This window comes from Hyaloscypha bicolor, assembly GCF_002865645.1.
Source record: "Hyaloscypha bicolor E unplaced genomic scaffold K444scaffold_56, whole genome shotgun sequence".
Lineage (NCBI taxonomy): Eukaryota > Fungi > Ascomycota > Leotiomycetes > Helotiales > Hyaloscyphaceae > Hyaloscypha > Hyaloscypha bicolor.
In genome coordinates, this window is record NW_020194558.1 from 2,501,644 (window position 1) to 2,529,292 (window position 27,649).

Genomic DNA, 27,649 nt, shown 5'->3' on the forward strand with positions numbered 1-27,649 from the left:
CAGTCGGATCCTGTCATGGGCAACAATGTTGTGACGGAAGCTACTCTGGAAATACCTATATCTCGAGAGTTGCAAGGCATCCAGACCGCATTCTATGCCCTTCCAAATGTAAATGCAATCTTACCCCAGGTTACTAGTTCAAGAAATCTACCCATTAATCTCGATCCGGAGTCTCCAGAAGGGTCGCCTGTTGTAGCCGACATCTCTAGTTTAGAGCCTCTCCATGATGACACTGGGCTGTTGTGCCACAGCATGCATCGAGACACGCCGCGCAGACAGCGAAGTACGTATATGTAGAAAGATATACATCTCACATCGGATCATGCTGATTCCGAGATTCTCCCGTGCTTCTCCACTTGCGCGCCTAGCTTGGTCAGATCAGAGTGATCCTAATCGCTCTTCAGCCTGTACCCAAGTCAGGAGACGACCCGCGAGCAGTGGCCCTGAGCAAGCACCTGCTCCCAGAAAACGGCGTACAAACGTCCGTGGTGCATCGCCTGGGTCCATCATCAGACGATCTTCGGTTCTCGAGAGCCTTCCCCAAGGTTCGCACTACATTTTCATCAGCGCAGCAGAAGTCCCAGTCAGCGGTATAAGCCAAGAAACCATGGAGAGACTCTTCAATCGCTAGAAAGTGTGTGTAAGGGCTGATAGTACGAGATACTTTCTCGTGTTTTGGCTGTGAAGAAGAGGATGCAATGAGGGCTCGGGAATACTGCAGACACTTCAGAGATAACGAGATCAAGTTTGAGAGGAGGTTTATTCTCGGCCTTAATGCAGTTAAAAAGGATGAGGCTTGTTTGAGGACTTAATTGAGATTGCTTCGAGTAAGCCTTGCATGCAACTCCAGCAATGGAAAAGAAAGTCGCGCTTGTGAATTGAGTGTACAGATGGCCAAATAAAAAGCACAACTTGGAGATTGATCCTGCTGACTATCCGTAAGTAAACCTTCTGTATTTTCAGTCTTGAATGAAGGTGTTTAATGTCGACGTTGTGATACAAAGACTGCCAAGCAGTATCCAGACTCCAGTCTCACATCGAGGGAAAGATCCCACGATCTTCAGCGCCAATCTGGAACTGCTGTGGCAACAAGGTCGGAACATACCACGGGTCTAGTAAAGCATCCCAATTGATATCCACATTTTCCATATCTCCCAACTCATTGCTCGTATTCGCACCAAGATCCGAATCCGCCGCTTCAAGCAGCTGTACCTCCTGCCGTTTCTTCTTCATCGAGTCCCTCAACAGAATCCTCAATGTGTTCACAGCTTCAGTCGAGACATGATTTTGTAGCTGCGCAGCAATATTCTCGAGCGTGCACATTGCATTTTGAACTTGGGCAAGACTGTCTAGGGTGTCGATTGCCAGGAGAACACAGGCATATTGGAAGACGGTGCACAGGACATTCCACCAGAACTTGTTCTCCTGTGCAAGTTTACACGCCGCTTCCGTGGCGGTATTGCCAATGCTGATGATCAGCAATATTTCTTTCTTGTCGATGGGCTGTTTGAGTAGACGGTGGTGTCGGTAAAGAGACATGCAGAGATCTGCCTTGGACATTGAGATGAAGGGGTGCTCGTCGGGTATTTGTTGGATCTGTGGAAGAGTATGGTGGAGATCAGGGCCTGCATCCAATGATTCTCGTGGAACTAGCTGAGCCACTGAGATTAAGAGTGCCGTGTAATCGCCCTTGCTTGATGTAGGTTGTCGGCAAGTGATGTTATTGAGAGATGAGCTGGACCGTCCATATTCATATGAAATCATAGAATTGATCATCCAAGCACACCAGAATAATCGACGGGCCTGTTCGCATCCGCTTTGATTTGGTACAATTTGTGATGAGGAGTCCGTCGTCAACACCACTGCATCCATCTCGTGATGGATACCTGTTGCTTCCGCCAGATGCATGGCAATATTGCTAGCAAGCCAGGCCATGTGAGGCCTAGTCGTTAACCTCAAATACAGTGTCCTGAGTATCCACGCAGATACTTGATCGATGGAAACCCGTCGACTTATCACTGGATCCTCGAGGATATTCTTGGCATGCTGTACAATCTCCAACTCCCTTGGATGTCCCAGAGTAGCAGAAAAGAAAGACCCCAAAGCAACAACGCCAGCAAGAATCGCCTCAAAAGCGGAATGGCCACCGGTTTCACTCCAGAACTGATCAGCATTTCGTGAAAATATTTGTTTGTCCAGTATCCCAAACATCGGATGCACGGCTTCAAAGTATACTCTTTGGTAAAGCTCGAAATTCTCTCTCGAAATCAAATCCTTTAAGTTGGTATGGTTGCTTCCATCGTCTTCTTTCCTGATACCACAATTCCATGCGAAAGAGTGCACCCGCGGAGGATTCGCTGATTGGAATTCCAACCCTAGATTCCTCGGGAATGCCATCACGGAATGAAGACCCATATACCTCGTCTTCACCGGATCCAGAATCCCTTGATGATCGACAGCTGATTCCGGCGATTCCGGAGTCTCATCACGCTCTAATCTCGCTATTCTTGCTGCTTTCGTGGGACTACTTCCGAACGGAGAGGCCGTCGAATTCGGGGACACGTGAGAGGCATGTGACTTGCCGACGAACGGGGCTGAAGGGCCATCGTCGGCGGGGTATTGACATTGGTAACCGTATGTCGAACATGCGGAACATGGGAATTGGACGTCGCATTTCCTTTTGCGTTGGCGGCATGGGAGGCAGGCTTTGCGGGCACGCTGACGTTTTCGCGGTGGTCGCGGATCAACGGCAAAAGTTGATTCTGACATTGTGGATGCGAGATGGAGAAAGCGATGGCAAAAATAAGACAACTCGTGAGGTCAGATTAGGAATCTAATGGGTGGCGATGGGATATATACCTTATATGAGAGGTGCCAAAAGAGCTGTGGAGGTCTAGACAGAGGGAGGTGCTCGCTAATGTAAGCAACAGCGATAGGGGGCTGAATAAGCTTTCTCCAGGCTCGCTTACGGACCGTGCTAAATGCTTAAACATTCTTGATAATCAAGTCAAGCCAATCGTGTACAAGTTGAAAAATACATATGTCGATCCCCAAGTCTTTCAATGTCTCAGGGAACTTCGATACATTAGGGGTACTTCCGCCAATCAAATGGTGACTTGTTAATGTCCTTGGCAAATTCGTGAGATTACATTGACATAAAGCCAGAAGACGTCGATTCCACGCAATGATGGTTAATATATTGGAGTTGGAAGGTCTATTTCTGGTTTAACCCAACTCATAAATTACATCCACTCTATGCTTCAAGAGAGGACCTCTCCCTTGATCTAACATTAGCACTCCTCGTCTCGTCTCCCCTCGCCCTCAAAAAATGGCTCGTACCAAACGCCAAAGCAGTCAAGACCCCCAACCCACTAATCCCAAGCCCAAAATACAGCGCCCCTCTATACCCCCTCAACAAACCCTCCTGCCCCGTTCCCCCAACTCTCCCTTCAATAGTCCCCGCCATCCCAAGCCCAATGGAAATACTGTAATTAATAATTGTGTTCACCAAACTAGCTGCTACACCTTGTTCCTCCCTCCTCATCCTATTACTCAACAGTATCGTCGCAGCCGGGAAACTCATATCCATTCCCCAGGGCATGACAACCACCGCTACAAAAATCTGCGCCCAATATATTTGGCTGACAGGGGCGGTAACGACGAGAATCGTGCCAGTCATGAACGCAAGCATAGCTATCAGCATGACGAACGACGCAGGGACACGATGCAGTATCATGCCAGTAGTGAGCGCCGCGAAGAAGCCGGAGACGGTGGTGGGCACGAAGTACGCGGACGTCAGCAAAGGGGAGGCGTGCTTGAGCTCTTCGCAGAATTGCCAGAGGTAGTAGACCCATATCCCAAAGCTGGACCACCCAGCTGCGACGCAGCCTAGTACGAATGCTGTATCTGTTGATAATGCATCTCGGGGGATGAGCGGAAACGTGGCGCGGGACTCGATGAACCCGAAGAGCGAGAGAAAGAGGAATCCGACTATGAGGAGGATGTACGTGTAGGGTGTTTTCCAGCCAACGACCGGCCCCTGGTTCCAGGCGAAGTTTATGAGGACTAGTGCCGTGATGCCGGTTATGGAGCCCCAGCCATCAACTCTCGCCCAGGCCGTGATACCGTCCTTTCCCCCGGAGAGATGGGGGGAGGGCGTGTGCGGGATTGCGAAGTAACCTGCTATGGCGAGGAGGAAACAAATTATTCCCATGACCCAAAATGCCCATGGCCACCAGACGCGCTGGGCGAATAAGCTAGAGAAAATGGCACCAAGAGTAAATCCGGTCGGTGCTGTGGCGCCGAAGAGACTGAATACCATTTCTTGTCTCCTGCCTGGTGCATACGTTCTCCCGAGGATTGCAATTGCATTCGGGAGTAAGAACGCAGGCCCAATTCCTTGAAGAGCTCGGCAGATATCGAAGAATATGACTCCTTTACCGCCGCCTCGTTGCACATAGACAGTGAATCCTGCCATCAAGCTCCAGAAACCGAACCACAGGAAGCCGGCTATGAAGAAGCGTTTGTGTCCATACAGATCCCCAAGCCGGCCAGCAATCAGGATGAAAGTCCCCACAGTTAGAGAATAAGCAGCTGGAATCCAGGACAGTTGGCCTGGAGATGTGATGTTGAAACTATCGCCTATTATATGTAAAGGAGCAATTGATTGGCCAAGAGCGGCTTGTGTCATGAGCTGGGCCATGCAGAGGACGCCTACGAAGGCGATTTCGCGGGGTAGGGACTGTGGATGTCCCATGCGACTCTGCACAGGGTAGAGAGATGGCGGTCTTGTTTCTTCAAACTTGGATTCCATATCGCTTTCTTCTGGCGACTGGATTCCGCTCGGAATAGAAGTTGGAGTTTCCATGCTGGAAAAGGGGAGAAACGACTACCACGTGAACCTTTTCCGGAAAGGCAAAGTGTGTACAAAGAGCCCGATGGAGAAAGTCAGACTATCAAAGCAGAAAATGGGACATCTTTGAGGAGACTTATGAATGATTTGAAATTTGACAGGAGTGGGTATTGGATCCACCTCTATACAGATGATCCGTCAGGCTTGATCCAATTTACTAGGTGAAATGGGTCTCGTCCGCACTACCCGCAATACCCACAAGTCTCCGCTTTCACCGCTGCGTGACATCCACAAAAAGCATAAAAAAGATCGCGCTTGCGATGTCATTGGGAAGTTCGGCAATTTTCAGTTGAACAATAAGGGAGCGGTATCTGAGCGCGGCATGGGAAAAACTCGCAAACGTAGAAATGCCCTTGATTTACGCCTCGCTATGCTTTGCCTGCTTGCTATGCCGAATATGCAATGCTATACAACAAACCAAACTCCAACCACGCTGGTATATTTGCCGTCCTTCAAACGTTTCCTCTTATACCGCTCCCAAGACTCCAATGCTGTGAACAGATCAGTTACGTGTCAAGCTCAAACTTTTTTATCATCTGATTCCTCCCGCTCAAGACTGAGCCCTTCGACCCCGGTGATGGACTCAGCAGCCCAATCGGCTTGCCTCTCTTCGCTCGCAGCAGGTTTCAGCGCTCCAAGATCGGCGACTTGCGTGTCATCCTCCTCGTAGAACTGGTCGGCCCCATCAGCCCCAGGCGTCAAACCGGAATCCTCGTCTTCAGTTTCCTCTTCTTCCGCTTCTAACATCGAGCTCGTCATATTTTCATCCTCATCTATCGATCCAGACAAAATGCTCTCATCTAAGTCATTATCTTCGTCAATCGAATCGCGGCTAATGTAAGAATCTCCCAGATCATCATTCACATCCTCATCCTCATCCTCATCTTCACTGCCGTTGTCTTCCTCCGCTTCTTTCTCATCGCTTTCCGAGTCACTGAAGTCCTCAATCTCGAGAACTGGCTCTCGCCAATATGTGAAATCAGTATACTCTTCACCACCGCTCTTGACGAGTGTATTAACAGGTGGGAAGTAATGGTCCACAACTTCGCGCATATTGACGTAGCTGTATTTCAGTTTGTTTAGGCTAAGCAGATCCAGGGACACTTCAGCATAACTGTTGATTGTGAAGATGCGGTTGCTGGGTATGCTGACAGAACGGTACGATAGTGCATCTGTGAGCCTGTTGCCGAAGCCGGCGTAGAACGGCGTCCGGCTGGGTCCAAATAGACTCTTGATATCTCGTAGACAAGCCATCTTGAACACTTCCGGCTTGCGGATGTATATTTCTCTTCTCAGAGCAGCAAGTGTTCGATCAGGACTCAAGATTGTGGGCCCCCTGGGTATGCGATAGCCCTCCTGCACCACACCATTGAGATACGCTCGTGTGTTGTCCGCTTGTCCAACAGACCGGGAAGTTAAGTACATAATGTTATACCCGTTGTTAACAATTTCCGTGTAAAGCTTGGCAACCCCAATGTGTGTCCAGTCGCGTCCGATCATGTTGAGCACATGGCCAAGGGCATCCGACTTCGTGATGGTCCCATCAATATCAGAGATAACAGTTGGGACATCGTAACGCCAAAGATACATGTAAGCTTGGCATGTCGCTCTATTGACAGTAAAGCTCATAGGATTTGGTCCAGGCTTCAGACCAAGAGCTTTGAGCTGGTCACTCGTCAGGCGTAGAGTCTTGGCATAGTTGCGATTCGGATCTCCGGCGGTCTCAGGAGGAGTCTTCGGTGGAGTTTCGAGGCCCAGAGGTCCTGAATCGGACTCTGTTCGACGATGGGTGGGAATAATAGGGGTGTTTGACTCGCTCTCGGACTCGCTGTGGTAGCCTGGGTCTGAAGCAGCATCGCTGCTCAGGATGGCATGGCCTGGGATTCCTGCCAGAGCTGCTCGCTGACTGGCTGCCTCTTTTGCTTCCTCGCTACTGTAGATCCAGAGATTTCCATTCTCGTCGGCACCAATGAGAGCTCCAATATCATAATTGCCTTCCAACTCTTCTGATAGTATCTTCCTGGCAATAACCTCAGCTCTCAATGCATCATCATCGCTACTCTTGTATCCAGTCATATCTAGCATTAAATCTCCTGTATCTGTGACCTGGCTGGGAATATTCGAGGCAGAAAGTCGGTTGGACAGCGCAACTGCTCGCTCGATAGCCTCTCTCGTAGGCAATGGTGGAGGGCTATGAGATCTGTCTGTGAAGTCTTCAGATCGGGCATCTTGTGGTAGAAATGTGGGTGTTAGAGAACGTGTTTGTCGTTCTCGTTCAGTACCGTCGCTGATTCGTGCGGACGGGGGGAGGAGTTCGTCGGTATTGGTGCGTCTAGCTGCGAGGCCAGCCCAGTCTCCTGAGACTGGTCGTCCTACGGTGAACTCTGGAGAAGCAGAAAGTGGAGTTAGAGTACCTGTCGAAAGTTAGAATTGATGCATAGGTAGAGCTCCACTAAACATACTCAGATTGCTCGGCCGCCTGGGAGCTGAGGTTGAGAGCACGCCAGCCCCAGGTTTGGTGACACTACCAGATCTTGACTTCCCACTGACGGTGTCTAAATCGAGGTAATCCGGTTCGGACAGATTCGACAGATTCGATCCTTCAGCTGGCAAGGGAGGGCTAGAAGCTGGAGACACCAGAGGGGATGTTTGCATAGCCTCTGGAATATTATCGCTGGTCTCGAAGACAAAGAAAGCCTCGCCGCCCTCCCCGAGCTTCATAGCATAGTCTTGTTTCTGATCATTGACCCGGAATTCCACCTTCTTCTCGTATGGTCGCAGGAGGGAGAACTTCCCGAACCGCACATGGAACGGAGAGCATGCCAGCGACCCATCTTCCTGCTCGACGACTATAACATCAATGGCACCGCTAAGGGTGGCTGGGTTGATCGAATTCCATGTCTTCGAGACTGAACCACTGATGCTGCGAACGTACTGCATGGCAGTCGGAATCTGTTGGGAAGGGCACCAATTCGAATTATTCTGTGAACGAGAAACTTTGCGATCGTGTACGGGTAGAGACTGGACAGTGGGGATATGTTTTGGCTTTGCGCAGGGTCTGGATGAACGGTGGTTGTGGTGTGGTCAATGTGATGTCGTTTGAGAAGAACTTCGATTAATGTAAAGAGTTGGAATCGCAGCAGTCAGCACGCAAGGAGAAAGTCTATGGATGCACGAAGGTAGAATAAAGAGAGAAATGCACTTGGGGCGAAGAGAGCGGTGGAGGGATGGTTGACTCGTGTTGAGAGAGTTGGGGATGTGGTTGTCGCCGTCTCTCAACACTGCTCGTGACGACAAGCTCCGTCGGGAAGCTCGCTGCTGACAACCCGCATTCATGCAGCCACAACAACCCCGGTGAAAGGCCGCTTTTCATTTTAAGCCGAGGTCACGACCACCGAGGAGGACAGCACATCACGGGCTCTTATTACTTTTCTCTTCCTCTCAGTCGGCGCCTACTATTGTTCTACGCGCACAATAATGCAAGAGCAAAAGAAGACAATGGATCCATGGCCAGGATCTGGACTGCAGGATGCTGCTTCAGAGGCTTGAGATCAATACTATGCTATTACGCCGAGGGGGAAGTAATTGATTCAGGGACCAGGGTCTCAATTCCACCATGCATGTGAAGAGGAATCACTCTTTCGGAAACACCGGGAAGCACATGTCGGGTACACCGTTTCTCTGGTATTGTCGTCTCTAGCAACGATTGTGTTGCATGTACAGGAGGCTACTCAGGAGTCTGAGGCCTGAAGTTTGAAGCCCGAATCACAGTACGGCTGTCGAAAGTAAGAAGCAAATTCTCACTCAAAGTCTGTGCACTCTCAATCTATATAGTTTATACTCTTCATTCTTCGGATACCGCATGTCCACTTTTCCTTCATCCAAGCATACTGCTGGCGTTCTCCATGCAGTATATTGCGTTTCGAATGTTTCCAGCTTTGGTGTCACTCTTCGTGTGGCCTCTCACAACCTCACAAGGCAAGAATCCAGCACCAGTGTGCGTGCGAATATACCAGTATGGTTCTAAACTCAATCCCAAGACCTTCAAACCCGTGAACCTTGTGAAGAGAACTCTGCTTGTCTTCCCATCGTCCTCATCCAGAGACCCCTGAAATGCTAGGACAGGCACGGCCAAGAACCGCAAGTTGTTGGAAACATGTTCCTTTTTCCATCTGTCGAATAACTCGAACACTATCCGTGCTCCCCAATTCATTCTCCGTGCAGAGCAAGAGTAAAAATGTCGAGGAAAAGGGTATCCCTTTCGAAGTCGATCAGAGTGGCTGTTGATTCTGGTGTTTGGGACACGATAACCAAACGACTCGTAGCCGTTGTCAGATCCGCTGGCCACAAGCTGAGCTTACAACAGTACTCTGAATACTTCCGCCATGCACTCGGTTCTTCGCTTTCCATCTTCAAGTAATGATCATGACTCGCCGCAAAGGCGTCTCGGCAGGTCTCAGAAAGTCTGAGATGTGGAGGCCGTGAATATTCAGCAAAAAGTCTGTCGACTGAGATTTGAAGCAGTGGCTCACGCTCTATTCCATTGGGCTCCAAGTAACGGTAGAATGGTGCAACAGACTTCCCCTCGTGGATATGTCGAAAGGCGTTGACTCGGATGTGTCGACCAGGAGTGTCCTCGTTTGCGAAGGCTAAATTCCATATCTGTCGTCGAAGCTTGAGTGGGAGGGGAAACTTGTGAAATTCGGTCAAGGGATGAGCTTCAGATTGTCGGGCATTATTGTGTTGCTCATACTTGTGGCTAAGAATAAATTCTCAAAATTAAATCGTAGGCAGAAAATGTTGATTGTACTAGATATCTCTCTGGGCTAGCTAGGACAGCGGCCCCAGAGTTTGTTGATGAGCAAGCAGAGCATACTAAACAAGAAAATTAACAGGAAACAAAACCTTCATTACTTCCGGAGTATATTGAGCGGTCCTCAGTACCTTCAAGCACTGATGAGGTCTTCATAGGTAGTGGTGTTCTCAGTCACGGAAGCCCCTGCCCGTTTTATCAGTGCCGGCATGAAAAAGCCAACCTCCGCATTTTTTTCATTGGCAGCAGATGCCGATCCATCCCCAGTTTTCACGACTCTGTCTCCAATCACAACGTGCGTGGCTGAGCCTGGCCAGGATGCGGTGCGGGCCTCAGGTTGTGCAAACCGGCACAACCGCAAAGCAGAGCAAAGCATCTTCGAAGAAGCTCGGTACTCGAGGAATAGCCTTCCATGTCCTCCTCTGCCTCTGCCTTCTTCGATCTGTCGTGGCCACTCCTCACATCAACCTGTCTCGAGCCTCCGTCGGACTCGAGATAGTCGGACACGCCATCCGCCAATTACGCCGCATGAACGCTTTCACGTTCTATAGGGAGCTGATCGACTGGTTATTGAGCAATGTCACCGAGGAGAATATGTTCTTGATACAGTCGGTTGCGACTTGCTGCTCCCTTGGTTGGTGCGTGTGCTCCTGTGTCGTGTGCGCGGATGGGGCCGATACTGACGCTGTGACAAAGGCTCCTCTGGCGAGCATGGCATACCCTTTGGAAACCCGTTCCCGAGCTCATCAGCATTCTCGGTGTTGAAGTCCCAGATGCTCCTGAGGTGTCCCTCGCAGGCATTCGATCCGACGCGATCACACTTCACTGGTCCCCGCCTGGAGCAAGCAAGCCTGTCATCAGATACGGAATCCAGGTTAATGGAGTCAACGGTAAGGGCAAAATCACGTCTGCGATAGGGATGGATACTGATATTTTACAGTCGGTGAGTCAACGCGGTCGGAAACTGCAATCACTGTTACAGGGCTACGTCCGGGACACTTCTACAACGTCCGAGTTATCGCAATTGGGTCGAACAATTTCCAGGCGCAGAGTGAGGTTCTACGGCTGAGAACATATGGCCGAGATGGGCGCCCTATCCTTACAAACGGCCGAGTACCTTCGAATCTATTGTTGGAGGACCATAAGAATGACAACGATGACAACCTTGCCGCAGGACCAAGCGCAGTTGTTGGAATCGAAGCTGTACCGTTTGCAGAGGGTTCTCAGGCAATGGTACGGGAGCCAAGTGCTAGCCATACTAGCCAGAGGCGGAATACTGGCGGAAGGAAACATTCTCCATCGATTGCCGCTGCCGATCAACCCCCTCTTCCCACAGCGGATTCTAACCAATCTGTGGAGACGATGCATGAATTGACTGAGAAGTTCGAGACCATTCGTGTGGAAACTGAAGAAATAATGGCTCAGCAGTTAAGGGATAAGGAGGAGTTTGAAGTGCACATGAAAGATTTGACCAAGGAGCGGGACGAGAAGAAGAACCTTTTGAAAGAGAAGGAGAGAGCAAGCGAGAGGCTCAAGAGGGAGGTGCACCAGTCAGAGCAGACGAGCCGACAAGCGCAGGCTAGGAGGGCACAAAAAGAGAAGGTTTTACGAGACAAGAGAGCTGAAATAACGAAGGTACATGAGGATATGATCAGATGGAAGAAAGAAATTGAAGACATGAAAACGCAACAAGAAGCATGGGATAAAGAGCAGGTCAAAATTCAGGAGGAAAAGGAGACCGAGGTCCAGAAACTCCAAGAGACCATCGAGGGGCGCCAGACTGCTCTACTCGCACTTGAAGAAGACATCAGAATCAAAGGATTGCATATCAAAGACCTGGAGGAAGAGCGTCAAAAACTCTTAGGAACTGAAGACGATGATGTCTCGAAGGAGCAGGATGAGAAGGATAAGCAAGAAGATCTCGAGTGGGAATCGACCGAGAGAAACTGGGTCCTTACGCTCAACAACCACAGCCATCAACTCCGACACATCGAGACGGTGATCCACCAACAACAGAGCAACCTGGCCGCTCTAACTGCACAACAAGCCGCTAACCCAATCATGTATCATGCGAATTCATCTGGTGTTGATTTTGATCATACTGGCGGCCAAGGGAAGGCGAAGTCACGAAGGCCTCGAAATCGCAAGAGTCGGACCAGCACAATTTCATCTCCTGTTGCCGCTCATCCTATTGGGGACTCGCCATACCCGAGTGCGAGTGCTTACAACAACCTTAACAATACTGGCTCGCCTTTATGGGCTCCGGGGCCATATATAGATATGAACAATGACAACGGCTTTGTACCAATTTCGGAGCAGGTGGGCATGAGCGATGAAGAGGTCAGGCAGCTTACCGCTGGGGCACCTCTAAGCCCCACAGCACACGCATTACTCCCATCCAACATATTTGACACTGAAGACGATCCGCTTAGCCCTCGTCCAGGGTCGACAAGAGGATCCTTTGGCCCATCCTTTTTTGGAGCAGGCTACGAGAACGATCTACCATCTCCTGACTCTTCTAGTCGCTCAGCGAGTCTTATGTCCAGTCCTCAAAATTCGGCTCATAACCTAGCGATTTATGGAGTTTCTGGTCGCGACTCCCGGTCAGAGAACGACAGGAGATCTCTCAATTCACCTAGGGCAGATTTTGGTGCAATAGGATCTCCTCCACCTGCATCCGAGCAACCAACATCATCCAGACTAGGGAATCTCTTGAACTTCTCAAGGTCACGAGGAAAGACAATGCAAGACGACGGGCCTGCTCTGGGATCACTAAAACAAGGCCAAAGCCAATCGTTCCCTCGCTCTACAGACGAGCCGGATGTTGCGGCTATTAGATCCCGTCGAATCAGCTTTTCTTCACCCGGCTGGGGTATGCCCTTCCTTCGTGGGTCTGCTACAGGAGAGCCATCAACGGCCGGTAATGCTCCTGCTCCTGCCAGAAACCTAGGTGCCAGATCACGACGCGGGTTCAACATGTTTAGTTCAAGTACAGACGATACGGGGGCCTATTCGGAAAGGGATCCTAGTAGCCCTAGGCCACTATCCATCGCTTCCTCAGACCTTCCGCGTCCTTCGACCGATAGTGCACCCTTCGGCTGGGGGCCCGCACATGACAATGTCATCAACAGAAACAGCCCTCTGGCTACCAATTGGTCACATACCCCTGCTCCAACTTGGTCTAGAAATCCGTCAAGGAGACCAAGTCTGCAGCATGGCTCTACAACTGCCTTGACAGCTCTTGGTAAGGATGATGGGTCGTTCCCGGACAATCAAACAAGTCCGCCTCCGGGGGTTGGTGTGATTGGCACACGGCCTTCTTCATCCCATGTTACTCCCAAACTGAATCCCGCCGCGCCAGCTTTCAAAGGTTTTAGCTTCCTAGGATCGAAATCTGGCAAAGACAAGGGTAAGGGGAAGGAAAAGGCAGTAGACACACCTACCGCTATGGACGAAGTTATTCAGAATGCCGACAGCTCATCACCAGCAGAACCAAGGCCGTCTCGAGACACTCCTTCCATCCACACCCAGAACAGCATGGCCGAGTCATATGAGAGCTTGGAAAGAACGTCAAGCAACACGCCTTCTGAGATGACCAACCCGTCAGCTGCCAGCACCAAGGAGAAGGAATCGACCTTCAAGCAACTCCTTCGGAAAGGTAGCGCGAGTAAATTCAGCACGTCTTTCCGGAACAAAGATTTTGGCTTGTTCAGCGGAAAGAAAGGGGGGAGTAGTGCGGCCAATTCTGACCGGAACGCTTCGGTTGAACGGGATGGCAGCTTGGATGAGTACGGTGAGGATGCGGGACTAGGAAGGAGCGCGGACAGCGTTACTAGTAGCCCGATGGTTGGCAGCACAGGGTCAGGGGAATGGGGGAAGCAAGCAGGGACGCCCAAGGAGGGCCGGAAAAGTATGAATTGGGGCCGGTTCGGGATGAAGAAGAAGGGCAGGGAGAGCTTGGAGGTGGACCGCAGTGAGGCGGAGACCACAGGCACAGAGGACGAGACATGATGTGCATACAGTAGTTTTGATTGGAGTTTTGCAGTCGTTAAGAAACTTCAGCGTTGCATGCACTCCGTCCCGAAGCCGTCCCTGTTGATGAATCATGCGCTCGGCTCATAATCTGGAAGTCTGATCCTGTCCAGTCGGCTTGTTGGAGATGTTTATGCTGGTGCAATTAAGGTTGAGACACACTTCACTGTTTGAAGAGCGTCATTGTCTTGCATATTGATAACCTGCCGATTAGTCCTGCACACTTGCCCAAGCAGCACTTGATGTGAAACCGGCAATTAATAGCGTAACTTGACTGCAGTGTCAGCGTCAGTACCAGTAACCATCACTCTCAACTGCCTGTCATAGCCTGCCTCTGCCGCAAGCAACCGCCCCCACTGTTGCACTGCCCCCACTGGCATTATTCGGTCCTCGGCGACCATCCCCCAACATCCATCCCAAGATGCTCAGCACACGACACCTCACGTGGTCGCTAGGCGCAACCTACAGGCCTCAAGTGGGGAGGCCGGCGCCTCTTCTGCAACGCGCAGACGCCCTGCAGCGTCCCACCCTCACAGCACAGCTCCCGGACCTTTTGGCTTTTACCTCACCTTAGCTGCTGCTAAATTAAGATACTTGAGACGATGTCCCGACGGGACTCCCGATGAGTGAGAGCGGCGCAGTACCCGCTTATCGATGAGGCACGACAAGACATCTGTAGAACCCGAACCACCCCCAGAGCCTGAGGCGGATCCAGAACCCAGAACCTGGAGCCTCCAGAATAGATCCTCAGATCCTCAGCTCCTGCTGGTCCCGATCGATGAGGGAAGCGGCGACATCTAGGGCTACGAGCACGGCCAGGTGCTTGGATTGGCGATCAATCGCGAGTTGAAGTGAAGTGTACCTGCCGTTGGGCTCCAATGACAGATCCGGATAAGAGGCGGCAGGATCCTACGCGTGTGCGGTATCCGAAAGTCAAGACTGGGTGAGTCACGAGAATCTGCTGTTCCCGCCTCCGTGGTGCTGGTCCTTTCGTCTCGTGCGCGTTGCGGACATCCGGTCGGTCAAAGTCACGGTCATGGCCAAATCTAATTAATCCTTCGCAGGTGCATCACGTGTAGGAACCGCCGCGTCAAGTGCGACGAGACGAGGCCGAGCTGTCTACGCTGTCGCAAGTACGGCACTGAGTGCGGTGGTTATCTGCCCGGTCGACGAAGACCGCCTTCTTCGGCCTACGGATCATTCGCAACGCAGGCAAGGGCGTTGGTCCCTAAAGACCAGTCGAGTGCCCAGGTTATTCTCCAGCCTGCTATGAGCCTGTTCGAGACGGATCTCGAGCACCGCTATTTCAGATTATTCTCTGACCACATCGCTACGGAAATATGTCCGTACTTCAACCCGGAGAGCTGGAGCCGGATGATTCTGCAGGCGTGTGCTACAGAGGCCTCGATTCGGCACGCGGCGGTAGCTATCGGGGCTTTGGGCAAGACGTATGAGATTGCCCAAGCCGGATTGTGTTCTGTCACGGGGCAGAAGTTCCCCAGTACGCTGGGCCAACTACCCGCTCCGAGAGTGAGCATTGAGAATCGGAGTGTAGAGGAGATTGTTGCAAGTGCAAATCTAGTTGCTGAGGCTCATGAGCATCATCGGGCGGCTCTGGAGCAGTATGATAAAGCTATTAAGCGTATGCGGAATGATATTTCGTGTGGGGGAGACACGCTGAGGACGACGTTGCTTATTTGTATTGTTATTATTTGTTTTGAGGCTATCCAGTAAGGCTCCGTTGTTTTCTTCTTCAAGACCCGAAAGCTAGCTGTTCCAAAGTCTGTCATGACCGTTTTGTCCTCGTGACTCTGGAGACAGCTTCGGAGCTCTTAACTCTCTCAAGCTCTTCTCTAGCACAGTACTAATTCGCTGTAGTGGGAACCATATATCGGCAGCTGCCCAGCTACAAAGTGGCCTGGCGCTCCTTCAGGAGTGGATGTCAAAGCAGCCAGACGCTCGTCACCATCCACAAGGCTTCTCATCTCCAGCCCCAGATGATGTAGAAGACTATCTCGTCCAAACATTCGGCCGAATGGAAATCCAGTCCATGTCAGTCTTCGACCCACGTCCCGTCGAAACGCACCAAGCCCTCAAAGGAGAGGGCAAACAAGAAGTTCAACAAATGCCCACGCCATTCGCCTCAGTTGAGCAAGCTAGAGTATATCTCGACCTTATCACTCGTCGCTTAATGCACTACAACCACTCCATCCACCCTCGAGGAGGGCAAAGAAAACTTCCACCCCAACAAATTCCCATGCCCTGGGCCAATCAATCAGTCCCCCAACCAATGCCCTGGATCGACGGCAAGATCCCGCTCCCAAATACAACCTCTACCCTCTCCTCCGCCGACATCCACGCCGAGCAAGCCTCGCTAACCCAAGAACTCACAACCTGGACCGAAGCCTTCGCCCCCTTGCTCTCCCTCTCCCGAACTCTCGGCGGCCAAGATGCCATCTCCGCTCTTACATTATTAGTCTCCGCAATAACAAGCCAGATCTCCCTGGGGGCCGCATTCTTCATTAACGAATCCGCGTACGATGTATTCCTCCCGGCATTCAAAACTATAGTCCAGTCCTCCTCCCTGCTCCTCTCGCTCCTCGAACAACAACAACTCTCTAAACCGCCCCCTTCCTTCGCGCCCACTGCCTCTTCCCCCTCTAGCTCCCACTCCCCACAAAAGGAAGCCTCAGAACGCACCGAGCGCGGCCTAGCCTTACGCTTCTCATTCGATATCGCGGTCGTTCCATCACTTTATACGGTGGTGATTAAATGCAGAGATCCGCATATCCGCCGCGCGGCACTGAAGTTATTAGATCGGTACCCGAGAAGGGAAGGGGTTTGGGATAGTGTTGCCGTTGCTGGACTCGGGAGGTGGGTCATGGCGCTGGAGGAGGAAGGGGCACTGAGATGGCAAAGTGCGAGCCCGCCTGATACTACCACTACTTCAACTTCTCCTCACCCAATACCTGAATCAACCTCCAATCCAAATCCGAAGCAAAAATCCAATCCAACCCACCCTGCCCCAGGATCTGGATCTGGATTTAGACACGCCTCGCCCGCCTCCACACCCCTCTCACGTCACGAAACCCCTCCAGGAACCAGCACTTCCAGAGAAGGCAGTTACAGCGACGGTACGCGCGTCTCCGAAAAACCGCCCCGCGAATACCCAATCATCCCCGAAGAAATGCGTGTTAGGAAAGCAGCTATGCGGTTCGATTTGCTCGCAAGAAGAGCGAACATGAGTTGTATGCAGATGGACTTCAAGAGCGGGGATTTTGTTGAGAAGACGGAGGTTTTCCGCTGGTAAAAAAAAATGAGTTATATATACCTGTAACGATGACGACAAACCACTTCCTTTTCTATCTATCTATCTATCTATCTATCTATCTATCTATCTATCTATCTATCTATCTATCTATCTATCTATCTATCTATCTATCTATCTATCTATCTATCTATCTATCTATCTCTCTATCTAGATTTGGGCTTTTTATTTCACGGGAGGGGTATAAGGTTAGAAGGGTTGATTGGCGAAAGGATAGGGGAAGGGCGGGGAGTTCTTAACGATTAAGCGAGCATTTTCTTGGTGGTGGGATGGGGATGGTGTATGGACAGCACAGCACGCGCCCGCCTGATGCATTTCTGGACATTTACAAGACACGAATAATGGGGCTTCTATTGAACTCGAAATACTTGTGTTTGTATACCAGATCAAGCAAGCAAGCAAACCCCTCAAACCTGCTTTCTCTCTCTCTATGATTCGGCTGCTTGCTTCGTCTTCGAGGTTTTTGATGCCTGAACTTACAGTACGGTCTCCTTTCTCGGCTCCGCTGTCCATCCTATCCTATCCCATCACATCCCCCTTTCATCCGCACTCCAACCAGCGCAAGTCGCGCATCTGATTCATCGCCTCGCACCTCACAGAACTCCGTACTCCTCTCTCAGCGTCCCATTCAGCCACAGTTTCGCGTTCGCTTTCCAAATCGTGTATGGAGTGTCGAGTTTTACGTCAAGCTTTCTGTAAGGCTGACTGACACACGGAGTTACGAGGTGATACGAGGTGCTTGTGAAACACTAGACCTTGTTGCTGTCATAGCTCAGCAGAATCTTCTTTATGGAATGGATGTTCACTCGCTACCACGATTGTGAGTAAGCTGATTGATACCTGATACTCCACTCGGCTCGGCGAGCGGAAGTGGTGGATGGAGGAGTTGTGCGAGCTGGATTAGGAGTATAGCGAGAGAGGTTAGTTGTCTCTGAGCTAAGAAAGGATTAATACCATACTTAATTATAGTTAGTAATAGATGTTTGCTGGTTGCATGTCACGTGGAGAAAGTGGGAAGTTGGATGTTTGTTTGATTTCCTATGCAACAGTTTCCTTGGACAATCCAATGATGTCCGACTACTCTCTACCAGCAATCCAAAGCCAGTGGTATACTCCAACAACGTGTGATCTTTGCACAGCAACATTATGTACAGATTCTCGAGCAGACTTCCTTCTCGGCGGAAGGTGACCTCTCGAAGAGCAGACTGCTCAGCCCCAGCGAGAAAGTCTCAAAATCCACAGAAACCAGTGGCCACCAGTATTTATTCCTACAGTGAGCACAGTGATCACCCTTGAAGGGCAGTATGTCGATAAGATCCAGCAGTCCATACGGGAGCCCTCAAATACCAGCCGCCGTCCATAGCTTCCTAATCATCACTTATGTCTCCGACTTCGACGAATTGCTGCCGGTGTAAGGAACGTCTTTGCCTTCTTTCCAGGAGTTCTTCCCTTAGTAGGAGTCATTGGAGGAGGACTGGTAGGCGATGAGTCAGTCATCTCGCTGTCTCCAGTCTCCTGTCGCTTTTTAGGAAGAGTCGCGACGCTGTCTTGTTCTTCGATAGAGCCCAGCTGCTTCGAGATGCTTTGTTCGTCGAGTCCTGCCTCGTCGGAGCCTCTCTTGGTGCCTCTTGTAACATCTGCGATGCTTGATTCGGCAGATTGAGCTGTAGCTAGCGCAACTGACTGAGTAGAAGCAGCATCTGCTAGGCTCGCGTCGACGTTGCTCGATAGTGTTGTCTGTGTTCTCGTGTTAATGCGCTTCGTAGACCGCTCAACGTCCGTTAGCTCTTCCAGAATTGCTTGCAAGGCTGGTATTGGCTTGACTAGTTCGCTATATTCTGGTGGCAAGTAGGATGAGAGAACCTCATCTGCTTCTTCCTCCGAGAGGAATCGTACAATCTCAAAATCCTCATCACCAGCCATCTCTTGAAGCGGCGAAGGTGGAGGAGGAGCTTGTGGGGATATTGTGGCCTCGACCTCGGGTCCTTGAGGAGAGCTGGGGCAACTTGCAAATGCACGCGCCATCTTCTCGTCGTCCTCGGTCTCCGCTTCCTGAACGACGATGGTCGGAATCTCCTTGGCATCCACCGGCATGGGATCTTCATCGTTGCTGCTCATTCGTTCCTTGATCCGATCGAGGCCTTGTTGTAACTCGCCTTTGTGCTTGACCAATGCCTGCTCCCAATGTGAACCTTCGCCTCCATGTCTCTTCCATTGCTCCTCGATGATCATTTCATCAATATCCAAAATTGAAGACGTAAGGAAGATACATGACATCCCGTCGGTGGTTCTCTCGAACTCGTCGTCTAGTGGCACTTCTGGCTGCGTCATGTTGGAACCTGACGGAGGTGCAGGATTCGAGGGAACGTGGGATTCCATTGATACTTCCTGGTATGGTCAGTATCATTGTCACGGCAAATTTGAAATTGAACAGAGGTAATACCATAGTCAGAGGATTCAGTCGCGTCTAGAAGCGCGTAGGAAACTTGTGTACTCTGCTTCTCGAGATTAAAGGTGAACGTACCGACGAGCGGCGCACCGTCAATCGAAAGTCGATCCTGCGATGTTCGAAGATGTTCGGCGAGGTACGTTCTAGTCAACTGCCTCGAGAAGACCGATAGATGCAGAAGTCTTCAGTGTGAAGATGCGCTGACTTCGGAACACAGGTGGTATGTTTGTGTTCGCGTGACGTGAAGTCGAAGGTCGAAGTTGACGCGGGAACTCGACGAGCGTACGCGATTTGAAGTAGAAAGAATCAAGAGATGCGAAAATTCAAGACTTGACAACAGTTCAATATTCGAGATAAAGTTTGGGGGTTTGCGTACTGAGCGGGGAGGTTGTTGTTGGGAAGTGATGGGGTGAAGGTACGTCGCCGCTGAAATAAAGTCGTTCCTGCCAAAAGGGGAAGAAGCGTTCAATTGTGAATCAAGAGCGACATAAATCTTGATACAAGTGGGTAGTCTACCCAGGAGATAATGTGTGTTATGTTCTTTTGCATTGGTATATCCTTTTTCCTCTATTATATGTTATTCGCGAAGAAGAAGAAACCCCCGGGTTCAAGGGCAGCCTTGATCTAAGGGTATTGTAAGCTGCCGTCTTCCCTTTGACGTCTCAATACCGAGCTTGGAAAGTATAAAGTCTTCGCTACGGCTAACTGAGAGCACTCAAGCGAGGCTCAAAAATTTCTCCTCCTTGAGCCAAAACAGCAAAACTCTGGTACCAAGCACGCAGGGCTCCGGCGCAGATTGGCGCAGTGAAGTGACACAAGAACACCACCTATCTACCCTATTGCTTATACAGTTGCATTACATATGGCAAGCCTTATTATTGTATACAGATGCACATACAATTCGATGATTAGTAGAATATTGCCGGGTAGTGTCTTACACCTCTGTGAAGTGGGGAATGAAGGGGCTAGAGGATGGAGTATCAACGAACAAATCAAGGTATACCTAGGAGTAACTATTTTCTTATCATTAACAGCCTCAAGCAAGTTGGAAGTCCGTAAAGCACAGTCCTACTTTCGACCCCTCGTTTCCGCGAAGTTTCAGGCAGTAGACGAGAAGTCATCGGCAGCGGAATTCCCCAACTCAGGTACGATCAAAGGGGACACTTTGAAGCAAGCTTCCCTTTCAAGAGACTCGCCTATCAATTCATATTCACATCTCATAGAATCGAGAAGTCTATGTTCGGGAAAACTCGTCTTGATGATTCAGCTCTACGTCACTTCTTTCAGCTAAAGCCTGCAGGCTGTGTTCATGCCGCTGAATCGGGTTCGGGTTCCAGAGTTCCTTTCTTACATTCCTTCAATAAAATGCGAGTATAATTCGCATCTTGCCTTTCTGAATAAGTGGATAGGAAATTGTAGGAGGGTTGTGGTCAGGCGACCAAAAGTATCGGGGAGGTGTGGTTGGACTATCCAGCCGCGACCTGGTATCACGGGAATTTTCGGAGACTTCGGAGGCTGACATGCAGGGGATGTAACCCTTAATAAGCTGCTTTTCTCTTCTCATTTATTTACTCTGCTGTATATACTTGTACCACTTCCAAGTCCTTCGTCTCTTCCATTCGTCCATACATCTCCACTCAAATCACATTGATCAATTCTTGGCAATGCCTGACGCTGGCCAATCAAAACCTAGCACCTCCTTGAAAGGGGCTTCGGTTAGCTGACCCTTGTAAACCCCTGATTGTTTGTTTACATTTGACTCAGAATCTTCGATAGGACTTCACCGTCGACTTCTTGGGTATGAATCGTCCTCGGGGAGGGCAGTGAAGAAAATCTCTTGCTAACAACCATAGTCGGAGGGGTTTCGGCTGCAATCTCCAAAACGGGCGCGGCCCCAATCGAGCGTGTTAAGATGCTGATCCAGACTCAGGTATGCTCTTTTGACAGTCTTAATACTTCGGCGGCGCCGAGGCGTAAATGTTTGATCGGAAAGTCATGGGTTGTTCTGCGCATCTAAATTGGCTGACTTCAATCTTAGGATGAGATGATCAAATCAGGTCGACTTGACCGCAGGTACGATGGCATCATCGATTGCTTCAAACGCGTGGTCAAACAAGAAGGCGAGGTTTTCCAACTGCCCGCCATACACCAACTAACAGATTCTCCGAGTTTTCAGGAGTCCTCGCATTGTGGCGCAGCAACGGCGCAAACGTTGTCCGCTACTTCCCCACACAAGCTCTTAACTTCGCCTTCAAAGACAAGTTCAAAGCCATGTTCAATTTCAAAAAGGAGAGGGATGGCTTCGGCAAGTGGCTCGCTGGTAACATTGCTTCTGGTTCGGTAAATCTTACTTTCTCATTACTATTTTCATGAGGTGCTCACCATCTCATCAGGCAGCCGGAGCCACATCCATGCTATTCGTTTACTCCTTAGACTTCACTCGCACCCGCCTCGCAAGCGACGCAAAAGACATGGCCAAAGGAGGACAGCGCCAATTTACTGGCATGATTGATGTGTACCGCAAAACACTGGCATCTGACGGCGTTCTGGGGCTGTATCGCGGCTTCGGTCCGTCTGTTGCTGGCATTGCCGTGTATCGCGGGATCTATTTTGGGTTCTATGATTCTTTGAAGCCATACGTGCTCGTTGGGGTACTTAAAGACAATTTCTTGGCATCGTTCATGCTTGGTTGGGGGGTCACGACTGTTGCGGGGTTGGCTGCGTATCCCCTGGATACGGTGAGGAGGCGGATGATGATGACTTCGGGAGAGGCAAGTTGAAAGGTCCCTTGAAACTCGGGAGACTTTGCTGATGAATCGATAGGCTGTGAAGTATAAGTCATCCTTTGATGCTGGGAGGCAAATCATTAAGGCCAATGGGGCTAAGGCACTGTTTAATGGTGCCGGCGCGAATATCCTTAGAGGGGTGGCAAGTGCCGGCGTATTGTCTATTTATGATCTGGTACAGCGCATGTTTGGTTCTTCGCTCAAGTGAGTGGGCTTCCGTAAGTTGACGATTCATGTCACTTGGCACTTCCTTTTGTTTTAGACGGTACTGCGTCCTCACTATTTCCCGGAAGAAAGACATAAAGTCTGGTAACGGATATCCTATTTCGAGGCTCTTCTTCTCCATATTTGCCTATGGTAAGATCTTACTGGGTGTGCATCTGCGGTTCCTGTAAGCATCGGGTTTTCTCACCCCCGGCAGAGACTCTGTACATAGTCATGGCCCAAGTCCGTCTATCATTGCATTTTCGCAGCAAAGCCTTGCTAGTAAGTAGCTTTGTGTTGCCAGGCATCCTACTCTCGCGAACTCCTGCGTAAAGTAAGAATGTAGGCTGGAGCGTAGGATTCGTCCCTCTTGCCGAGCTATGCCGCCGCCATAATCGTCTTCGAATGTCCCTCAGTTCTTCAATAGCCTCGTCTTGCTTCCTGTCGTTGGCCTCGAGTAATTCTGATAAAGAATCGATCGGACTCAGTACCAGAGTCTGAGTCTTCTTGCTAGAGTCCAGGTGAAGGGGTGAGTACGAGCCAGAGTCAGTCCCCGAGTCTGCGTCTTCTTTATTCAAGTCTCGCTGAAACGGTGAGGAAGGTTCAGAGTCAGTGGCGGAGTCTGCGTCTGCATTGTTCGTGTCTAGACGATACTACCAAGGTGTCAAGTCGTTATCTACATTTCGCGGCGAAGCAGAGAGATTTGCAGGTTCATTGATTAAGTCCAACTGAAGCTGTCGAGCCGCTAACTCATTCGCCATCTCACTGATATCGTCATCCAACTCCCTCAAAGTTCGCCGCTCCTCCCTATTCAGCCTTGGGCCACGAATTGCGTCTGCTCGACGTCGAACTTGGGTGAGTCGGCGTTGGAGGGCGCTGATATCGTCCTGCAGCTGTCTGCTCCTCAAATAACTCATAAGATCCTCGGTTACAAGACCGACTTGTCGAGATCTACGGTCAAGTTCTAGCTCTCGAAGCTCCTCGCGTTGGCGATCCTCTTCGATTTCTTGTACACGTCTGCGTCGACGGCTCTCTTCAAGTTGTTCATGTCTTTGGTCGACCTCCCCTCCAAAAGGATGATCTCTTCCAACTAAAGACTCAAAATCGCCAAAATCTTCCTACTCACCGTCGGCCTCAAGCAGATCATCTTGTATTAAAGGTTCGAAGTCGTCGATATCCTCCCACTCACCACCTGGCTCTAGCTGATTCCTTCTTCCGAACCCATTTTCCACGAGATAGCGCTCCAACTCATCGTCGAGATTAGGATCACCCAGATCAAGCAGTACTGCTTGCTCATTTGGATTTTCAACCATGTCATCAGGGAACAAAGGACATTGACATTCCCGAGGTTGCCACTGCGCTCCACACTGGTAGCAAAATTGCCTCCCGCATGTACACCTATTCAATTAGTAATAATACACCTCTCAGGCGGAATGTGCAACTCACACCATGTGATTACATCCATACGTTCTCTCTATCCCATTTCCGCAGCCTTCACACCTCCTCCAGCGATTCCGTTCAAGCAACGTCAGTGCTCTCTGGAGCTCCCCGTCATTGCCGCAGGGTGTATTCATATCATGAGCTGCTCTCTTGCATTCCGCGCACGTTCTTGTTCTGCATCTGGTGCACCTTGCATCTTTTCCCCGAATATTTTCAGGGCGAATAAAGGAGCCGCATTTTCTGTTGCAGCAATACGTCCTGTTTTGTGTATCCCACTCCAACTTCTTCTCCAAGAAGTCCCTCAAAATTTGGGCATTAATTAAGGGTCGGCTCTGCTCGAGTACTATCGGTTGATTTGCGCAGCATCGAGGCGGATATCGGGACTCATCTGCTGTCGCTCCTCTGTATAGCTCATTCAGACATTCGCGGCAGCAGTGATGGCGGCAATTGAGCGTCACAATTTCAGCCAATATGTAGTCATCCCTACATATATGGCACATCATCTGCGGTGATGGCTCGTCTTGTCGGCGTGATGGCCGCACCCCTGGTGGTCGCTGAGTTGCAGTAGGCGTTTGTGGAGGCAGTGGAGGTGAAGGCCATGCCCCAGGAATCTGATGCATTGAAGTGGAAGACCCTCCGCTAGTGAGTGTCTCATTTGTTCTTTCTTGCTGAGGTTGTGTATTGACTGGCTCCGGCGCTGGCCGAGTTGATTCAAAGCTGGCCTGCCCTCCAGTTGCGACCGCAGTCCGACCTCTCCTCCTAAACTGCCGCTGCAACTCATCTCTCACCCGCTCTAAGCGACTTCTTGCTTCCGAGTTAGTTCCTTGTTGATTAGTGACTTGATCGCTTTCCAGTAGTTGGCTTAGCTCCTCGAGTGCTAGCTGGATGATGGTAACTGCTGTCTCATTATCTAGCTCCTCTAAGATCCTGAGATTTTGGGTGACTTCCATGGTGGTGTCTGAGAGGCAAATATCATTTAATGGATAGAATATTGCTGAAAATGATCTTCAAGATATGCGTTTCTAATCGGCAGAGTGACCGCTTGTGAATCACTTGAAGTTGAAACCCGACTGGCTTGGGAGACAACACTACTTTCCTTGCGCCTCCAGCGGAACGTACACTGCATTCAAGAGGGACTTGACTCATAGAGCTACGTAAAACTTTGATTGATATTAGATTCGGCGTTCAGCCGCCGGTGGGTTTCTAGGCTCTCCCTTATCAAGCCTTCCGCCCTTTAGAATCTCTATTTAAAATGTCATTACTCTCACCGACTCTGGATTACATCGATCGGCCGTTAGTATTTTGCCGTCCTGGACGTAAAAAAAGCGGATCCGAATCATCTGGGTTTTGGTATGGTCTGTTCATGAAGTCGGCAAAGATCTGTCTCCTCAGATTTCCTCCACCCGCTCCTCCTTGTCCCTATCTTCGTCTTTGGTGACGACCGTCCAAGTCTCGCCTAGCCTGATTGTCTCTCCTGACTTCTTTACGTTCTCGTGCGAGACTCTGCCTTCGGAGTTGCTCAATCACGACTTGAGATGTGACTCATAAACCAATTGCAGTGAAGGGAGTTCATAATGTCCATTTGGCAGCTGCCTCAAGCACCATCTAAGTACATGAAGAAGCCTTTCGTCATCCGGGCAGAAAATTGAAGCTTGCCAAAGGTTCGTCTCCTCGTCATGAACTCCCGAAACACAAACAAATCTAGATGAGTTTTCAAAGTGAGCTCTAAATGAGTAAGGGAACACCGTATTCAACAATTCCGTAGTCAAAAGTTCCAGGTGCTCTGTTGAACTAGGCGTAGCCATGAGAGGAGACGCAATGACAAGAGCACCGTCGCCAGACATCTGGTACAAATCCTAGCACCGTCTAACTACGCAGGTTTCCGAGAAGAGAAAACACAGTCGCTAGCAAAACAGCGATATTAGCTTGTACCAAGGGATGTAGAACAACCTTGTCTTACCAAGGTTCTCCTCATTCCTATTTACCGCAGTTCTTTCATAGTCTATTTCGTCTGCAGCTTCGGCAAACTTGCAAATGGCATTGCTGGCAATCATAGACCCACTTAGGCATGCGCTCGTGGCACATCTGGCATTCATGGTTTCCGCGAAGACTTCTGAAGCGGGTGTGTTGGCAATTATGACGTCCGGCCAGCTGTTCTGCCATTTCAAGAACAGCATGCAAAACTGGAGGTTGTGCAGCCCGAGCGCCTCCGTTCTGTGCATTGACGGCTTCGGCTGCACGACCCATGAGGCGGTTTTCATCCCATTGAGGGCATTGGCAGGTCTTCCAGGGTGTAGCTTGGCAGAGATAGCAAAAATGGACTCGGCAAAAACACCTGCAGGGTTGGCAAAAGAAAAGACTAAGGGGAAAGGGTTACTGACATCATGTGATAGCAACCTAACGTCAGCTCAACCATTCTGTGGCAACCTGGGCAGCTCTGCCAGCCTTCTTGTGCGGCCAATTCCTTCAACAACCTGCTATTCTCGTCATCTGGGCATTCTGCCTCATGAGCCGCGGTCTTGCAAATTGTGCATGTCCGGGTTTCACACAGGTTGCACGTAGCCACACCATCTTGAATGTTGGTTGGAGGAAGAAAGGTGGAACAATCAGGGTCCGAGCAGTAAGTACGGTTCGTCGACTCGAACTCGAACTTCTTCGCCTGGTATGTCTGCTCAATCTCCGGTGTCAATGCAGTTTGGACACTCCCAAGGAGGATTGGTTGCATGCAGCATCGTGGAGGAAACAGCTCCTCATCGATGAAGGATCGGTTGAACAGGTCCTGAAGACATTCTTGGCAGTAGTCGTGACCGCATGGAGTTGTGGCAATAAATCTAGCATCGACCATTTCCATGCAACTAGTACAATAGCTTCTCTCAATCTCAGGCTCGGGCTCAGGCTCATCTTCTTCGTTGGGGGGGCTTTCGGCGGCTGGGGTATTCTCGTTAGCAGCGCGTTCAACATTTTTTCGAGCCTTGACGAGTTTGAGAAGTTAGAGAGTCTACTAACCAGGGTTAAGATCCAAGACATTGGTAGGTCCAAGAATCTGAGCTGCTTGAGGATTTTGTGGGGTAGGATACTCCGGACGTGGAGGCATGAGATCCAAAGCTATAGCTGTCTCCCTGCCATGAGGATCCAAGGTAGAGGCAAACTGATGGTCTCGGACGAGGGTAGCAGTGTTTTCTAGCTCGGTTTTATAGAGCCTGAGCGCAATCTCGGCATCGGGGAGCCGTCCTGAGGGTCCCTTGCCTTTCGAAGTTGCCGCAAGTCGTTCACTGTCCTCGAGTTGTAGCTGAAAGATGAGAGATGCCGTTGCATCGTCCATATCCTCAAGGAGACCGAGACGAGGAACGGTAGCCATGCTGGTAGATCAGCATCCGATTTATCAATGTTTTGAGAGAAAAAGGGAGAAAGAAGTGCGGGGTTCAAGTCAACTCTAGGTCAAGTTATACTCGAGCTTGGGGACCGTGCGAGTCCATAAACAGCGCAAACAGAGCAAACAAAGTAGGAAAGCGAAGCGAGCATGTTTGGTGAAAAGGTGACCCCATTACAGTGACTTCAAGGTATCATATGATGGACTCTCATTGAAGAGGCTGATTCGAGGGAGGTCGACCTTTGCACCGACTGACTTTGACAAATGGCTTGCTCAGAAAGATGCGAAACTGTGTTTCATGCAAACCATCGTAGC

At 50.2% G+C, this 27,649-nt stretch overlaps 10 protein-coding genes across 10 annotated transcripts; 4 read left to right on the forward strand and 6 right to left on the reverse strand.

The window, feature by feature from the left end:
• Positions 1–15: 15 nt before the first annotated feature.
• On the forward strand, positions 16–631 carry K444DRAFT_628668 (uncharacterized protein; the record flags this gene model as incomplete). Its single annotated transcript, XM_024882944.1, has 2 exons — positions 16–283; positions 405–631. The coding sequence occupies 2 exons, from the start codon at positions 16–18 to the stop codon at positions 629–631; spliced, it is 495 nt and encodes a 164-aa protein (XP_024738555.1).
• On the reverse strand, positions 546–2,871 carry K444DRAFT_559815 (uncharacterized protein). The gene is made up of 2 exons (XM_024876877.1): positions 2,860–2,871; positions 546–2,811 (listed from the first exon to the last, which is right to left on the reverse strand). The coding sequence occupies exon 2, from the start codon at positions 2,767–2,769 to the stop codon at positions 1,033–1,035; it is 1,737 nt and encodes a 578-aa protein (XP_024738556.1). The 5' UTR covers positions 2,770–2,811; positions 2,860–2,871; the 3' UTR covers positions 546–1,032.
• Positions 2,872–3,253: 382 nt separating this feature from the next.
• K444DRAFT_526636 (MFS general substrate transporter) lies at positions 3,254–4,756 on the reverse strand (the record flags this gene model as incomplete). The annotated part of the gene is made up of 1 exon (XM_024874560.1): positions 3,254–4,756. The coding sequence occupies one exon, from the start codon at positions 4,754–4,756 to the stop codon at positions 3,254–3,256; it is 1,503 nt and encodes a 500-aa protein (XP_024738557.1).
• A 675-nt stretch (positions 4,757–5,431) lies between these two features.
• On the reverse strand, positions 5,432–7,852 carry K444DRAFT_642626 (LNS2-domain-containing protein; the record flags this gene model as incomplete). The annotated part of the gene is made up of 2 exons (XM_024884761.1): positions 5,432–7,326; positions 7,375–7,852. The coding sequence occupies 2 exons, from the start codon at positions 7,850–7,852 to the stop codon at positions 5,432–5,434; spliced, it is 2,373 nt and encodes a 790-aa protein (XP_024738558.1).
• Positions 7,853–8,637: 785 nt separating this feature from the next.
• K444DRAFT_662675 (uncharacterized protein) lies at positions 8,638–9,823 on the reverse strand (the record flags this gene model as incomplete). Its single annotated transcript, XM_024886730.1, has 2 exons — positions 8,638–9,671; positions 9,789–9,823. The coding sequence occupies 2 exons, from the start codon at positions 9,821–9,823 to the stop codon at positions 9,122–9,124; spliced, it is 585 nt and encodes a 194-aa protein (XP_024738559.1). The 3' UTR covers positions 8,638–9,121.
• Positions 9,824–10,319: 496 nt separating this feature from the next.
• On the forward strand, positions 10,320–13,736 carry K444DRAFT_526717 (uncharacterized protein; the record flags this gene model as incomplete). Its single annotated transcript, XM_024874568.1, has 3 exons — positions 10,320–10,369; positions 10,422–10,615; positions 10,666–13,736. 3 exons carry the CDS (start codon positions 10,320–10,322, stop codon positions 13,734–13,736), a joined length of 3,315 nt encoding a protein of 1,104 aa, XP_024738560.1.
• Positions 13,737–14,635: 899 nt separating this feature from the next.
• On the forward strand, positions 14,636–17,067 carry K444DRAFT_628674 (uncharacterized protein; the record flags this gene model as incomplete). Its single annotated transcript, XM_024882945.1, has 3 exons — positions 14,636–14,700; positions 14,822–15,487; positions 15,636–17,067. The coding sequence occupies 3 exons, from the start codon at positions 14,636–14,638 to the stop codon at positions 17,065–17,067; spliced, it is 2,163 nt and encodes a 720-aa protein (XP_024738561.1).
• Positions 17,068–18,029: 962 nt separating this feature from the next.
• Positions 18,030–19,416, reverse strand: K444DRAFT_720049 (uncharacterized protein; the record flags this gene model as incomplete). Its single annotated transcript, XM_024888474.1, has 1 exon — positions 18,030–19,416. One exon carries the CDS (start codon positions 19,414–19,416, stop codon positions 18,460–18,462), a length of 957 nt encoding a protein of 318 aa, XP_024738562.1. The 3' UTR covers positions 18,030–18,459.
• Positions 19,417–19,648: 232 nt separating this feature from the next.
• K444DRAFT_642628 (mitochondrial carrier) lies at positions 19,649–22,528 on the forward strand (the record flags this gene model as incomplete). The annotated part of the gene is made up of 6 exons (XM_024884762.1): positions 19,649–19,670; positions 21,364–21,464; positions 21,573–21,654; positions 21,711–21,874; positions 21,928–22,305; positions 22,358–22,528. 6 exons carry the CDS (start codon positions 19,649–19,651, stop codon positions 22,526–22,528), a joined length of 918 nt encoding a protein of 305 aa, XP_024738563.1.
• A 3,431-nt stretch (positions 22,529–25,959) lies between these two features.
• K444DRAFT_642629 (uncharacterized protein) lies at positions 25,960–27,322 on the reverse strand (the record flags this gene model as incomplete). The annotated part of the gene is made up of 3 exons (XM_024884763.1): positions 25,960–26,299; positions 26,346–26,892; positions 26,971–27,322. The coding sequence occupies 3 exons, from the start codon at positions 27,320–27,322 to the stop codon at positions 25,960–25,962; spliced, it is 1,239 nt and encodes a 412-aa protein (XP_024738564.1).
• Positions 27,323–27,649: the final 327 nt, after the last annotated feature.

Excerpts from the sequence above, each read along its gene's own strand:
- K444DRAFT_559815 (XM_024876877.1), bottom strand. The coding sequence starts at position 2,769 with ATGTCAGAATCAACTTTTGCCGTTGATCCGCGACCACCGCGAAAACGT.